Here is a 14,836-nt window from a genome sequence, read left to right on the forward strand (position 1 = left end):
AAACGAAAGTAAAGGGATTTGATAAGGAGAAAATGAAGTAAAGGGACTCAATGAAAAAAAAGTGAAGAGTAGAGGGACCTGAGGATGGGTTTGGCCTTTAAAGTTTTACTATTTAATGATATTAGTATAAAAAGTAAATTAGTCATAATATTTAATAAAAATTTAATTAGAAAAAAAATGGCTCCTCTCAGATTTTAAATTCTCTTTATTTTTTTCAAATTTATTTAATTGTGTTTTTTAAATTATATGAAAAATAGAAAGTTGATAATTATTTTAAGACGGAGGAAATAAAGGAAATATGAGTGAGACCCGGTTGTTACATATATTTAACAGCTGTAAATCACTGCATATGATTATGATGTCAAACTTATTGTACGGGCCAAGTTGTGTTGGGCCCTAAGAGGATTGAGACATTAAGAAAAAGAAATGGACGGCTCTGATGTGATGAGCTTCTATTTTCTGATAGAGAAGGTCCAAAAGTGAAGGGGCCTCTCTTTGTATGCCATCATTAGACAATCTCAAGTTTGCTTTTTGTCTCCCTTCATCTTTTATAGGAAAAACAATTGAAACAATGACTCCAAATTCTTATTATTTCGATTCCTTTTTGTGTAAAGAGTATTTGAATTTTAAAAAGAAGATCTCACAAAAAAATTTGTTTTATCTTTTTATTTGTGGACTATTTAAATATCGCCCTTTTTTACTATCCACCGCCTTTATTATTACCTAAATACCCTTTACCCTATTTCTATTTCAAAAACAAAAAACCAAATCCTCCCAACGCATTCAAACCCCGACGAACGGAAATAGCGATTATTCAGTAAAATTGTCGGAAAGAGAGCAAGATATCGGACGGAAATCTAAGGTAAGTGTTCGATTTTACGTTTTTCGTATTTTAAAAAAAAAACTGTGGCAGGAAACACCATCTGAGAGCGTTTCTCTAAAAGTCTCGGCGACGACTGGAGACGTCGCCACCGCCACCTATAATTTTTTTTTAAAAAAATATTAATTAAAATTACATAATTAATTTGTTTAATAAATTAGTTTAGTATAATATAAGTAATTTATTTTGTATTATAATAAAGAGTTTATGGTTTAATTTTTAGAGAATAATTGTAGGGTTTCGGGTTTATAACTTAGAATTTAGGATTTGTAATTTAGAGTTTAGGATATATAATTTACAGTTTAGGGTTTATAATTTAGAATTTAGTGTTTAATATTATACTACTAGAAAACTGCATTTTAGCAACGGATTTTTCCGTCGTTAAAGGGTGAAATCCGTCGGTAAATTAAGTTTTTCATTGGTAAAAGGCTAAAATCCGTCGTTAAATCAAAAAATTTCCGTCGGCAATTCTCTATTTTTTAGTAGTTAGGTTTTATGTTTTAGGGTTTAGAGTTTAGGGTTAGTTTTGAATTTACTTATGTTAATTTTATTTTTTTAAATATAAATAGTGTATTTTAATTAATGTTATTAAATAGAAGATATTTAACCAAAAAATGACGTAGAAATTTAATTAATTGATACATAAATATTTTAGAAATATATTATTTAAATATTTAAAATTAAACTTTCAAAATTTATTAAAACTTATTTCCATTACTAAAATTAACACACTTTATCGTGGGTGAAAATTTCCATATGTTCTTCGAGGAAAAAAAAAAGAAAATTTTCATATGTTGTTTAAAGATTATTTACTGTTGCTATGATTATTATCAAAGCAATATTATTATGAAAAATAATTCTATCAAAGTACAATTATGGTTGTTGTTGTTTAGCCATTAAGAAAGGAGAGATTAGAAATGTCAATTAAAAACTGTAATTAGTTGTTAAATCAATTGGAAAAACAATCTAAACCATGCAACATATTCATAAAACAAACCAAATTAATGACTCCATAGTAGTTGTTGTAGCAAAAAGGAAAAACTATAGTTAAATATGGAGCATTTAGATAAGGGGGAGGAGAAAAAAGATTAATTATTAGAAAGATTTAAGTTATATATAGTTAGACAAGCTCATAATATGCAATGAAACATAACAAGATTAGCTCATTTTTTTACTAATTAAATATTAATTTGTTATATTCTTAAAACAAATAACTTGATGTTATCTTTTATATGCACCATTATGAATTTCTCTATATATAATGAAAATTAGCAAAGAAAGAAGCACTTCAAATCTTTTAAATTTCTCTGTTTTATTATATAAAATGACAAAAATGTCACTTTTAACAGTATTGTTAGTTTTGTATAATATGCCAAAGTTTTCATATGGTGGGGCATTGGCCCCTGCATTATATGTTTTTGGGGATTCTTTGGTTGATAGTGGGAACAATAATTATTTGACAACCATTGCTAGGGCAAATTATTTTCCTTATGGTGTCAATTTTGCCCAAGGACCTGCAGGAAGATTCACCAATGGCAGAACTATTGCTGATTTTTTTGGTATAAATCTTGACAAAATGTTTGCTTAAGTGGGTGTATTATATTTTCAATTAGGATCAATCTGGTTCTTAATTTATAGCTTTGGTTCAAATAATTTACTTTCGGTCAATTTGATCAATAAAATCTCTTTAAGATGAGGTTAAATGACTACTTCTAACCAGTTTTTGGCACCACTCGCCCGTTTTATATAAAAGAAACAATTATTTGCCCTGATTTTCGAGAGTTTAGAATCTAATTAGTTAAATGACTAAAACTGAATTATTTGCTTCCAAATTATAAATTTAGAGATCGAATTAATTTAATATTTACTATATTTAACAGCTTTAAAAATCAAGCCGATGACCAATCAATATGGCCACAGGATCACAATTCAATTGATTCATCGGTTTAATCACGGATTGAGTGGATAAATATATTTATAGCTTATAAATTGTAATATAGATATATTCACCTCCAAAAGTTATTAAATTTAAAATATATTTTTGAGAATTTTGTTCTTTTTTCAATTGTAAATTTTGATGATTATTTTTATGTATTTTGTGTGAAGCTGAATACCTGGGGCTGCCATACCCGCCACCATGCGTTAATTTAAAGACTTCAATCCTCACACCAACAACTGGTATTAATTATGCATCTGGCTCATGTGGCATCCTTTTTGAAACTGGAAAACTTGTTGTAAGTTCTTTTTTTATTCATAGTAAATCTTCATATTCTATACTTTAAAGTAATAAAAAAAAGACAATGCATCTTAAATTTTGAATATTTATTTTTATTTATATGATATTTAAATTTACAAATTTAAATATGTCATTATCACTAAATTAAGTGCGATATCTTCTTTAATATATTTAAAAACATATATATATACAAATGGAAACATTTTTAAACATGTCTTATTATGGTGCTTCGACTTTTATTTTTATTTTATTGTTTCAACTTTATTAAAATATATTAAAAGTGATTTTGGCTATTTTTTGGTCACTGATATGCTAAAAATTAAAAATAAATCTTGATTTTACATATATATATGTTCATTTTAATAATAAAAATGTAATTATGTGTGCAAATATACACTTGTACTAATGAAAAATTAAAATGCAGTTTATATCAACAAACTGAAAAATTATTTCTGTCCTTGTTAATTGTTTGGTGTTCGAAAAATGAGTAAAGACACTCATGTGGTGCGCTTTTAAAAGTTTAAACACTAGTTTAAAAAAAATGCAAACATTAAAATAGAAAGATTTGAAAAAGTTTAGACACCATAGATGTAATTTTTCCAATGAAAATAATTAACTTTAGTTAAAAACTGGCTTAAAGTTTTAATGAACCCTTGAACTTTTTTCTGAAGAATATTTTAAACCCTTAACTCCTACTTAGTTCAACTCAGCCCTTTAAATTAGGAAAATTAGGTTACTTATCAATGTTTTTGTGGGAAAATTACAGGGAAATTGCTTGAGTTTGGATGCCCAAATTGAATTGTTTGAAGCAGCAATTTCACTAAAGCTACAATACCTCTTCAGAAGCAAAAATGAGCTATCAAAATACTTGGCAGATTCTATATTTCTATTTTCTGTTGGTAGTAATGATTATATTATTAACTACCTTGTCCCCTATTCTCAATCAAGTCAAAATTACAATCCTCAACAATTTGCTCAACTTCTCTTGAATAAACTCTCTGAGAATCTCCAGGTAAAAACAGTTATTTATTAGTTACTCATTGGTAATTTTGTGTTAAATCTCGAGTTCAATATAAATTTCCATTTTTATAGTTCGAAATACCAACTTTTTTTTTTTGACAATTCGGATTATTGATTACAAATCCGATCAATCGGTACTTATGTGGACATCAGAATCCATTGTGCCGTCTCTTTTATGTTTACCATATGGATACCGAGATTGATTGGATTATCGATCAATGATTCGAATTATAACAAAGAAAGTTTGCTTCTCCAATTGTAAAATTTAAACATTCGTATTGCGATTACATAGTATGTAATGTATTCTTTGAATTGATTTATTTCAAATTATGATCAACAGAAAATGTATAATTTGGGAGCAAGAAAGATGATAGTATTCGAATTGGGACCGATCGGGTGCATCCCGTACTTCGCAAAGAAAGCGGCTGCCGGAAAATGCATGGAAGAAACAAACAAAATAGTCGGTTTCTTCAACAACAATCTTGGAAATATGCTCAAAAAATTAGAAGCAATTCTTCCGGGAGTAAAGTTTGTTCATGGTCAATCTTATTCCCTATGCTATGACGCCAATATCAACCCTCAAAAATATGGTAACTATTCAAACTTTTAATTCTGTTTATTTATTTTATATTGAGGAGCATGACCGGACACCAACCTACAAAAATGAAGTATTTGGATACGGATACGGAAAAACTGTGTTATTTACAGATTTTCTATGTTAAAAAGAATGTTTGGTATCTGAAATGTCAAACTTCTCCGAAACATAACGTTCATGAAATAAAGCGTTCATTCCACTTATGCATGAAATTAAGATCGAACATAATAAATAAATAGAACTATCAGAAATTTTATTATCGGCTATTAGATTTCATCTAACAGCGTCAACGGTTGATGACTAGGATTGAGCAAAGATCAAACCGAATCGAATAACCAAACCAAACTAAACTAATAAATCAATGTCGGTATCCACATGATATAGATTCGTTATATTTTCGATTTGTATATTTTTATAATTTTTTTTTCATTTTGATATAGGTTTGATCGATTCAAGTAATCCATGTTGCACAACGTGGAGCAATGGGACGTCTTCATGCATTCCGTTGGTAACGCCATGTCCAGCTCCGAACAAATTATACTTTTTTGATGCTTTCCATCCGACTGAATCTGTTTATTCTCTCATCGCATCCCGTTGTATCAATGACAATTCTGCATGCTCTCCAACAATTAGTCAGCTTGTAAAACTCTAATTTCTACATCTAATTTCATAGTCGTAAATTTATGATATTTAAAAAGGGATATAAAGATGTATATATTTCTTTTCCGTGCACATTTAGTTTGCACGCTACTTTCTCGGTCTCATTTTATTTGTTGTTTTTATTTTTATATATTAAAAATTTATTAAATATTTATAAATATATCTTTGTTTATACCCCTAACTTTCATCTTGAAAAATATGATATAGTCAAATAGATCATTAAATTTGCACATTAATCTATACTAAACTCATTAATGTTAAAGGTAAAAAAAGGAATATATGTATTAACAATCTAAAAATGCCTTTTTTTTAGACATTAAAAAATATAAATAAAATGAGACGAAGGGCAAAGATGGCAATTAATTTCGCATGTAGAAATTTTAAAATGTACTGTAATTAAGAACATTGATATAATATGTACAACCTAAGGCTGCAGATATGGAATTATTTGCTATATGGATCAGTATTTACTACCTTCCACTGAATTGCCATAAAAAATTAGCAACAGAGAACAATGGAGATATAATAAATTGGAATTTGGAATCAGTTTAGCAGTGTGACAGTGAGTATTTATGTATTTAATATATTTTAAATTATTATTTTTCAGTAAAACGTAATGACACATTAGAAACGAGAGGTTAGTCCGTTAGATAAAAATTAAAGACCAAATCAACACATAGCAACAAGATTTAAAGCAGAGAACCGAAATTATCGGAAATAGCCGTAAAATTATAGTTATAGCTTTAATTATCAAGACGAAGAAATACTTTAATCCCTTTAAATCCCTCAAAATGAAAGTGCTCAAAGTAGAGAGCTTTCTCTAATTAAACCAAATGAAAAATTGAAACTATATTGCCAATGCTACAAATTCACAAATGAAAACTGAAGCACATTAATATTTAAGATTGGTTTAAGAAGCTCTATGTGCTGAGACTCTCTAGTGGTTCCAATCCTGTTGAGGCCAAACAAAATTTTCATCAATTTGAGTTCATACTGATGATTTTTAAATACAAAAGATCTATAGCAATACATTGGTTAATTGAATTCCTGCTACAGATTCATGATACTTCATTCCGTTCCTATCGACGACCCGAGAAAGGAGTAAAGAGAAAGTAAACATCTCTTGATTCACATTACAAGGACAATAGCATTTGTTAACAAAATTACCATAGCAACATTGTCAGGATAAGCATTTGCAAAACTAATCTTCATCAAACTTGATCCTCTTTGGAGCAGGCATGACGTCACCCACCTGCAAAACGGTATTGCAAGAGAACATTCTTTTAGATAAATAAAGTGTAAACTCAGTTGCAGTAAACTCGTGGCAAGTAAACTGCGTATCTGTAAGCTATTTAAATAGCATTCAAGTAAAGGCTTAAAAGTAGTGTTAAATTAATAAAACATTTAAAAAAAAAAAAAAAAAAAAAAAACTGGTTCATAGCATGTATTAAAAAAAATCTCAAGATATAACATCAGAAAAAGACAAACCAGCTTCTTACCATTTCAGGGCACTCATAATCCAAACCCGCTGCATCTATCTTTTTTTGCCGCTTTTTATCTCGCTTCATTATCTTTTCCACCAATTTCTTGTGCTCCTCAAGTGTTCTATCCTGTACAGTCATTTTAGAGGAAATTCTTGTTGAACCATAGCATAAAAAGACAGAAAATTATTTTTTTCTTAAGCAACAAAGTTGTGATCTGCCTTAACTATTACTTTTCCATGCTACATACCTTGTTCAGCCGTTTTTGTTCAACTTGGACCCAGTCAAATGGAGTGTACCGATAATCGAAACCTCTCCATCTATGAGAAAGAGAAGGACAGAAGTGAGCAATGTTATACAACACAACACCACAAAACTTATTACAGAACTCAAGTAACAAAAGAGATTAGCATCAGTTTATTAAGTTTATAAAATAAAATAGCATCTACAATGTATGTCAACTTCCGTTGAATTCATATAACAAAATGAAAAAATAACTCTAACCACCCTAGAGCAGTGTAGCCATTAAATTCAGCATTTCCTCAACGAAAAATAGAAATGACAAATAAGAAGTATACAACTGTTCAGCGACTGAGAATGATAGGATTGACAAGGCCAAAAACATAAAATGATGCTATCTTTACTCTTCATAATTAAAAAACTAATGCTTAAAAAACGTAACAGATATATTAGACTCATTACAATTTTGGATGAACATGTTCTGGAGGGATAAGATGGACTTGCAAGAGATGCTCAAACAACAGGTAGTTATGCATACAATCTGCAACAACTTCTGCCACCTGCAATTGGCAGCAAGACATGGCCAGATTAGAAGGCGGGAGAAAAAAGCAAGTCAAATACTAGGAATGCTTGACATCATTTTACAAAAAAATTAGTGACATACCTCAGGATCTTCAAATTCGATGAATCCATAATGCTTTGACTTTCCAGTCTGAATCAGCAGATCAATTTCGATACAATAATCAGCATCATCATCAAATTGTAGACAAGTTGGCCACAAAGATACACTCAAAATAACAATACTAGATTTTTGTTTAATACTTAATACCATGCAAAAACTGAGATCTCATAACTAAGAATTTATTAGCAAAAAATATTGGATTTAGAAATTTCATACAACTTGGGTAGTTTGGTTAGTAATAGAATTGATTCTCTGATTGATTGACGGACGTGAAAATTAAGTTTTCAGACAGCATAGAAAGCCAGAAATTAAACAAGCCGGAAAAAATCTACTCTCCGAAAACACTCTTTAATCAACACAATAAAGTCACTAGATTAACAGGACGGGAAACAATATTTCAGAGATACAACTTATTGTTCTAGTTACCAAACAGCAATTGACAACAACGACATAGTATAACCCAAAAAGTTCATCTACTCATAAGATCATAATAAACAGAAGAACGAAAACAAAAAACAGACATGTATTGCAAAACATATGAATCCAATTGAATATGTTTCTGCACAAGACAATAACTAAATTAATAATAAACGATATATATAAAACCGACCTTTTTATTCCTAGCAATTCTCAATCTCTTGATATTACCAAACTGGGAAAAGTAATCTGTGCCCAGATGAAAAACAACAATTAGCGTACTTTAATCAATAAATAATATAATCGTAACGATAATAACAATAATGAATATAATACCTTGCATTTCTTTCTCATAGAAACCATGAGGAATCCTACCCATATACAGCACTGTTGCTTTATTTTTATTATTACTATTCTCCCCTTTTTGTTTTGCACTTAATTTACGCCCACCTTCCAACGGCTACAAATAATTTCCAAAAAAGAAATTAGTATTTTGAACATAAAATCAACAAAATTGGATAGTTAAAACAGATTCAAGAAAATGAAATTACCAGGAAATCAGCAGCTGTAGCAGTAGTTGTGGATTTTTCATTGGATAATTGAGCTGGAGAAGAAGAAGCTAGAGCTAGCTTCTTCTTCAAGTTCTTCCCTAAAGCTTTCTTTGCCTTTGCTTTCATGGTAGTCGCTTTGTTTGGCTGCCGAGAAAGCCAAAGGAGAAAGGGGTTGAGCAAAGGAAGAAGACTCGGGTTTTGTTTAGGGTTTTGAGTTTTGAGGGGACTAAATTAAGCTTGGGCTGTTGTGGGCTCTTTTTGGGCCTAGCCTTATTCTTTCTTGAGGAAATTAGGTCTAGCACTACTAAAAGCCTATTTATTCTCAGGCACACGGACGCGCTTCTTTTCTTGCAAAAATACATCTCTCACTTTCATTTTTATTTTTTTTACGATTTAACTTTCCCAATGACCCTTCTCTGAATTGTTTCAATGGCATTGCTAGTCTTTAAATTTAATATTCGAAACCCTGTCTGCTACAAATGGAGGTTTGGGACACATTCCATATTTTAATGATAATTTCTCTTCTTAGGTTGTTGGTAGCTCTGATGCGGCTGACGGAGCCACCGGAGTTGGCGGATACTGTTGATTGGTAAGACTCTGATGAGAACGGTGCCGTCTTTAATCCGCCGTGTCTTGATGAGCGCTCCGTCTTCGTCTCCCATGTTGTCGTCCTTATTCCTTCTCCTTTCATGATTTCCCGTTTCATGATTTTCCGTTTGCTCAAAACACTGGTAAATATTTGTTTGGTCACAATTTTGGATTCGTTTAATTCGATGCTAAACTCACTGATCAAATCCTATGGAAAAATATATATCCGGATATATATGCTGATTATGTCATTGTTGGTGGTTAAAAATCAAAAATCTGCATCATGAAAGAATGCTTTTCTATATATAACACTAGGAGTTTTGTTCATGACCGAGTTGTCTATTGAGCTCAAACTTTGACTAATTAGCAATCTGGTTGTGGTGCAATAGAAGCGATAATTTTATGTTTAACAATTTTCTTTGACCCAATTAGAGTGTTTTGACAACCTCATAAAGCTGGGTTGTTTGTTTCTAACTGCTCGGAAACTTGCATTATAGTTCGTGGCTTTGCTGATGATATGGTGTTTGGTTTTATGTGTCAACGAAATTCTTACTCTGTTCATTGCTTTATTATGTGTGGAATTATTTTGTCATTGAATTCTTGTTCTGTTCATGGCTTTACATGTATGCTATTTGATGTAATGTTTTAAAAAAATGATGGCTCTTGAGAATAGCTCTTCCACTCATTTTCATTGCAAAATGGATCCAATTGCTAATTTTGAACACAAATTAGTTAAATAGGTTGTTATATCACGCCTATTATGACTAATATTAGTATTATTCATATTTCTTGTTTTTTGTGCTTTCTATGTCTGTTAAACTTTTTGAAATTTGAATATTTTTTTCTTACCGTTATCAGCGATGGTGGAGGCGGCTACAGCAAGTATGAGAATTGTAATGTTTTGGGTGTTGGGTAACCAATGGTTAACATTGGATAAACCGTTGGTTAACTTGTAATAAATTATATTTTTAATATATCATTAATAAAATTGTTAGTAAACTGTTGCTGAATTTTATTTTTATTGCTAGTTAACCAATGGTGTGCTAATGGTACACCAATAACTCTATTTTTAGTACACTGTTAGTTGACGTTGGGTTAACCGTTAGTAATTGTGTAATAATTTTTATTTTGAATATGTGGTAAACTATCCCTCCTTTTATAGATGGGTGTAAACTTTATATATTTCAATTTAATTTTTATTTTGAATATATGATATAATGTGCATGTTTGTGTTCTGCCAACTTTTGATAAACTGTGTAGTGCGAGAAGATCTTAGTTTCTGTATCATTTTTTACCTAATGTTTGCTAATGATTGTCTATTATTTTGTTTGTACTTTATATTTTTTTGTATTAAATTAATTGTTTGCTATACGTTTTCTAATGATTTTTTTATTTACTAGATTTAATGGTTTGCTATACATTTCTTTTATATCAATATGGGAACATGAAGATGGCTGAAAATATTGAGAGTGACGAAGAGGTTTAAGTTAAGAAGACGAATATGGAAGCGAGAAAGGCAAAAATGAAGAAAAAGTTTTAATACTTGTGATTGTCTAATATATGGATTTTTTGTTTTAGTTGTTTGTTTGGCTTATTTTATTGCATAGAATTGTTTTTTAAACTTATGATTATTGGTTGTCATTTTTATTTTATTTTATAAATTTAGTATCTATATAGTATATTGTTAGTTAACTAATAGTAAACTATATTTTAATATATGTTTTAATACAATTCATATTTTCTGTTCATATGAATTTTTTTTTTATTTATTTTCTTAATAGGTAACTAGTAAAATTTCTAACTTTATGTTGGAGATAATCGATAGTAAACCGTTAGTTAACTAATTTAATTTTGGTAATAACGTTAGTAAACCTTGAGTTAACCATTGATAAATTAATAATAGTTTTGTTGATAGTTAACCAATGATTTACTAATGGTACATCAATATCATGATGTTTTGAACTCACTCTTTAATGTAGGCAAAAATTAAGAGCATGGAGTCACAGTTCAATGAAGCTCTTGGTCCCAATGATGCTACAACATAGAGATTTGAATCGGAAGAAAAATGGAGTCTCCACCTGAAAGAAAAAATATCTAACCCGTTATGTTTTGTGATTTTATTTTGAAATTTATGATTGTAATGATTTTGTTGTTGGTTTATCAATGGTTTACTTATAGTATACCAATAAAATTAATTTTAATAATACTGTTAGTAAATCTTGAGTTAACCGTCGGTAAATTTAAAATTATTTGATGATGCTCTTAATTTTTATGTACTTTTTTTCACTTGTATATTTATAATGGTTTTGTTGTTGGTTATCCAATTGTTTACTAATGTAACACCAATAATTTTTAGTAAATTAAGTAATAATTCATTTTAATTTTAATAAAATAAAAAATAGTAATTTGATTTTTAAGTAAACCAATAATAGACTGTTAGTGAACTTATAGTGAACAGATATTTAGTAAACCATTAGTGAACTAATTAAATTATGAAATCAATTAAAATTTATAAAGCAAATTGTTGAGTAGTGTTTTTTATAGCGAAGGAAGGGAAGCTTGGAGGAGGAGGATTGTGGAGGCAGCAATTAGTTGTAATGGCCATTTTTAAGTAAAAGTTTACGTATTGTATTTATTTATAGAGAAAAAAATATTTTAGTTTTTTAAACATATATTTTAAATAAATTTATTTTTTATAAACTAGACTCTGATAGTTGACTGTTAGTAAACTCTTAGTAAATTTATAGTAAACTAACTTGTTTGTTAGAAAACCGATAGTAAACTTTTAGTAAATTTATATTTTAAGTTAAACGATAGTAAACTTTCTTTTAATTAAGTAATTTATATTTTAATAAATTATTAATAAAATGTTAAGTACACTAAGTTATTATTTAGTAAACTAATAGTACTTTTCCCTCTCAATTTTACTTTACTTTTCCCTCTCAACTCTACACTCCAAACCCAACCACCACTCTTTATTTTATTTTTCTCAATTTCCTTTTCACTAACATATACATACTCTATTATTATAGCCTATAGCCTTCTCTTTCCAAAATTTATACCAAAGCTTTTTCAAAGCTCTCCGCTTTTATTTCTTGGTTTGCCATTATTATTATTATATTTATTTCATGTCCTCCTTTTACATCTGCACCTTCACTTTCATTTAAAGTTGCCTCCTTTCTTCCCCAATTTCTTCACTTTCTTTGCAAATGGCCAGCTGAAAAGTCTCCTGCTGTTGCATAATTTGCAAATGCAGTCAGCTTGTCCTCTTGAATATGAAGACTGCACTAACAAAAACCAAATTCCCCAAACTATTAACCTGATATGATCTCAAACCTCTCCATGTTCCTACTCTTCCAAACTCAGCCATCAGATCTCAATAAGCTTCTTCTTACTGCCACCAAAATCAAGCAACAAAATAAGAATAATAAAGAACTCACCACAACAGGAAACCCGTCATCAGCATCTCCGCCGTTTGTCAATGCCTCTGCCTCTCCATCTCTATTTTCCAACCAGCTTGTTATCCACACCTAGGGGTGTAAATGAACCGAGCCGAGCCGAGCTTTGGAGTGTTCATGTTCGGCTCGTTTAGCGAAAAAGGTGTTCATGTTCAGTCGAGCTTTGAACAGAGTGTTCATGTTCGGTTCGTTTAAATTTTATAGTGTTCATGTTCGGTTCGTGTTCAGCTCGTGTTCGTTCGTTTATCCGCTAAACGAACAAGTTCACGAACGAGCTCACGAACGAGCTCGATAATTACTAAACAAGCTCGTTCACGAACAAGATCGCGAACGAACTCGATAAGTACTAAACGAGCTCATTCGTGAGCCCGCTCGTTTAGCGGATAAACGAACGAACACGAACTTTTAAACGAACAAACACGAAGATGAGCTGAATAAATTAAAAATAATCTAATCGAATTCGTTCACGAATATGAGCTGAATAAATTAGAAACATAATTATATAAATTAATCTAAATATGAATTAGATTGCGAACACCTAATCAAGTTTCTAAACGAGCTTGTTCGTGAACTATATACGAGCTCGTTCTCGAACTTGTTTACGAACTCTTAATCGAGCTTGTTCACGAGTTTGTTCATGAACTCTTATTCGAGCTGTTCGCGAACATAAACGAGCCGAACACCACTATGTTCATGTTCAGCTCGTTTATATTAACGAACATAAAATCAAGTTCGAGCTCGGTTCGTTTAGAATACGAACGAACATGAACCGAGCTCTTATCGAGCTGAACACCGAGCTGCTCGCGAACGGCTCGGTTCATTTATACCCCTACACCTCTGCCGTCTATCAACGCATTTGCCGCCTATCAACGCATCTGCCTCCTTTGCAGCTCCATTGTCCACACCAGCTCATCTTCTACGCCTCTGCCGTTCACCTGCACCAACCGCCAGTTTTAATTTTAAGTTTATTTTGACGATTTTAATTTTAAAATTTCAATGATGGTGATGACCCTTTTAAAATTGAACCAAAATTTGATTATCCACTAGCTTCAGAATCAGTCAATTACTCAAATTACAATGATAGACGAGAGAGAGAAACGACCGCCATAGCAGTTCGGAGAAGAATCAGATAATGACGATGAAGAAGATATAAAAACTGATATTTAAAAACTGAAAGTATATATCTGCAATTAAAAACAGTCAAACCGTAAATTTCAATAGATTTTAGTCAATAGGTGGTCTTGAGAATATTTAGGTGTTTCAAGGGTATTTGTCTAAAAATCTCTTGTTTCTTTTTCAATTTAAATTTCATTTTCATTTTCATTATTTCCATATAGTAAAATCTATATACGGTCGAGGTATATAAATTATTATTGACTAACTAAGCGCTTGTTTGGTTCGGCTGTTTCTTGTAGCTGGTGGCTGTTAGCTGTTAGCTGTTGACTGGTAGCCTAGGTAGCATGAAAACAAAAATGGAAACGACACGAAACAGACATAGAGAAACGGTAAATTTTTAAAATGAAGGACACGAAACGTGGGGGAAAACGTGTAAATAGTAAAAAATATAGTGATATATTTATAATATAAAAAATTATAAAATGTCATATATATTAAATTTTATTTATATATTTATTCCAATTTATAAAATAAATCAAATATAATTCAACCCAACGATAATATGAAGATAAATTTTATTGTAGATAAATTAAATAATAAAAATATGGGTAATTGTTCCAAAAAAAATATTTATTGAGAATTTCTTAGGTTTTTTATAAGTATATATTTTTTAATTTACGAAAAGGGCCTGAAACGTTTCCGTATGAGTTTTTGAGAGTTACCGGTTTCCGAAACGGAACACGCAACTTCATCAAAGTTTTCGTGTTTCTTAGCTGGTAGCTGATAGTTGATAGACCGTAAGTGTTTGGCGAGATTTAATTAGTTGTAGCTGTTTATATATAAAATGACCGTAAAGAACATAATTTTTGTTTTTATTTATTAAATTATAAATATATTATATCATATATTATT

The 14,836-nt window shown here is 30.3% G+C and overlaps 3 protein-coding genes across 4 annotated transcripts; 2 read left to right on the forward strand and 1 right to left on the reverse strand.

Annotated features, from left to right (window-relative positions):
• Positions 1–2,168: 2,168 nt before the first annotated feature.
• On the forward strand, positions 2,169–5,458 carry LOC126661899 (GDSL esterase/lipase 7-like). The gene is made up of 5 exons (XM_050355781.2): positions 2,169–2,439; positions 2,987–3,114; positions 3,883–4,128; positions 4,477–4,726; positions 5,172–5,458. Exons 1-5 carry the CDS (start codon positions 2,205–2,207, stop codon positions 5,381–5,383), a joined length of 1,071 nt encoding a protein of 356 aa, XP_050211738.2. The 5' UTR covers positions 2,169–2,204; the 3' UTR covers positions 5,384–5,458.
• Positions 5,459–6,225: 767 nt separating this feature from the next.
• On the reverse strand, positions 6,226–8,954 carry LOC126661347 (uncharacterized RNA-binding protein C1827.05c). Of its 2 annotated transcripts, XM_050355177.2 has the most exons (9): positions 8,763–8,954; positions 8,548–8,671; positions 8,405–8,460; positions 7,777–7,824; positions 7,575–7,672; positions 7,123–7,192; positions 6,891–7,001; positions 6,559–6,643; positions 6,226–6,343 (listed from the first exon to the last, which is right to left on the reverse strand). In XM_050355177.2, exons 1-8 carry the CDS (start codon positions 8,886–8,888, stop codon positions 6,593–6,595), a joined length of 684 nt encoding a protein of 227 aa, XP_050211134.1. In that variant the 5' UTR covers positions 8,889–8,954; the 3' UTR covers positions 6,226–6,343; positions 6,559–6,592. The 2 variants fall into 2 exon arrangements, with proteins under 2 accessions (XP_050211134.1, XP_050211133.1); XM_050355176.2 differs by lacking the exon at positions 6,226–6,343 and having other exon boundaries at positions 6,347–6,643.
• Positions 8,955–12,529: 3,575 nt separating this feature from the next.
• On the forward strand, positions 12,530–13,918 carry LOC126661900 (uncharacterized). Its single transcript, XM_050355782.1, has 3 exons — positions 12,530–12,880; positions 13,644–13,737; positions 13,856–13,918. The coding sequence occupies exons 1-3, from the start codon at positions 12,675–12,677 to the stop codon at positions 13,916–13,918; spliced, it is 363 nt and encodes a 120-aa protein (XP_050211739.1). The 5' UTR covers positions 12,530–12,674.
• The last annotated feature ends 918 nt before the right edge of the window (positions 13,919–14,836 follow it).

This window comes from Mercurialis annua, linkage group LG8 (assembly GCF_937616625.2).
Source record: "Mercurialis annua linkage group LG8, ddMerAnnu1.2, whole genome shotgun sequence".
NCBI lineage: Eukaryota > Viridiplantae > Streptophyta > Magnoliopsida > Malpighiales > Euphorbiaceae > Mercurialis > Mercurialis annua.

Bases quoted from the DNA above. Each gene is read 5' to 3' on its own strand.
- LOC126661899 (XM_050355781.2), top strand. From the start codon at position 2,205: ATGACAAAAATGTCACTTTTAACAGTATTGTTAGTTTTGTATAATATG. The intron at 4,129-4,476 runs GTAAAAACAGTT...TATGATCAACAG, and splicing joins AACTCTCTGAGAATCTCCAG to AAAATGTATAATTTGGGAGC. The intron at 4,727-5,171 runs GTAACTATTCAA...ATTTTGATATAG, and splicing joins TATCAACCCTCAAAAATATG to GTTTGATCGATTCAAGTAAT.
- LOC126661900 (XM_050355782.1), top strand. From the start codon at position 12,675: ATGATCTCAAACCTCTCCATGTTCCTACTCTTCCAAACTCAGCCATCA. The intron at 12,881-13,643 runs CTAGGGGTGTAA...ATACCCCTACAC, and splicing joins AACCAGCTTGTTATCCACAC to CTCTGCCGTCTATCAACGCA. The intron at 13,738-13,855 runs GTTCACCTGCAC...ATTATCCACTAG, and splicing joins TCATCTTCTACGCCTCTGCC to CTTCAGAATCAGTCAATTAC.
- LOC126661347 (XM_050355177.2), bottom strand. From the start codon at position 8,888: ATGAAAGCAAAGGCAAAGAAAGCTTTAGGGAAGAACTTGAAGAAGAAG. The intron at 7,673-7,776 runs GTATGTCACTAA...TGCCAATTGCAG, and splicing joins TCGAATTTGAAGATCCTGAG to GTGGCAGAAGTTGTTGCAGA. The intron at 7,193-7,574 runs GTAATGAGTCTA...TCTTTCTCATAG, and splicing joins GAACATGTTCATCCAAAATT to ATGGAGAGGTTTCGATTATC.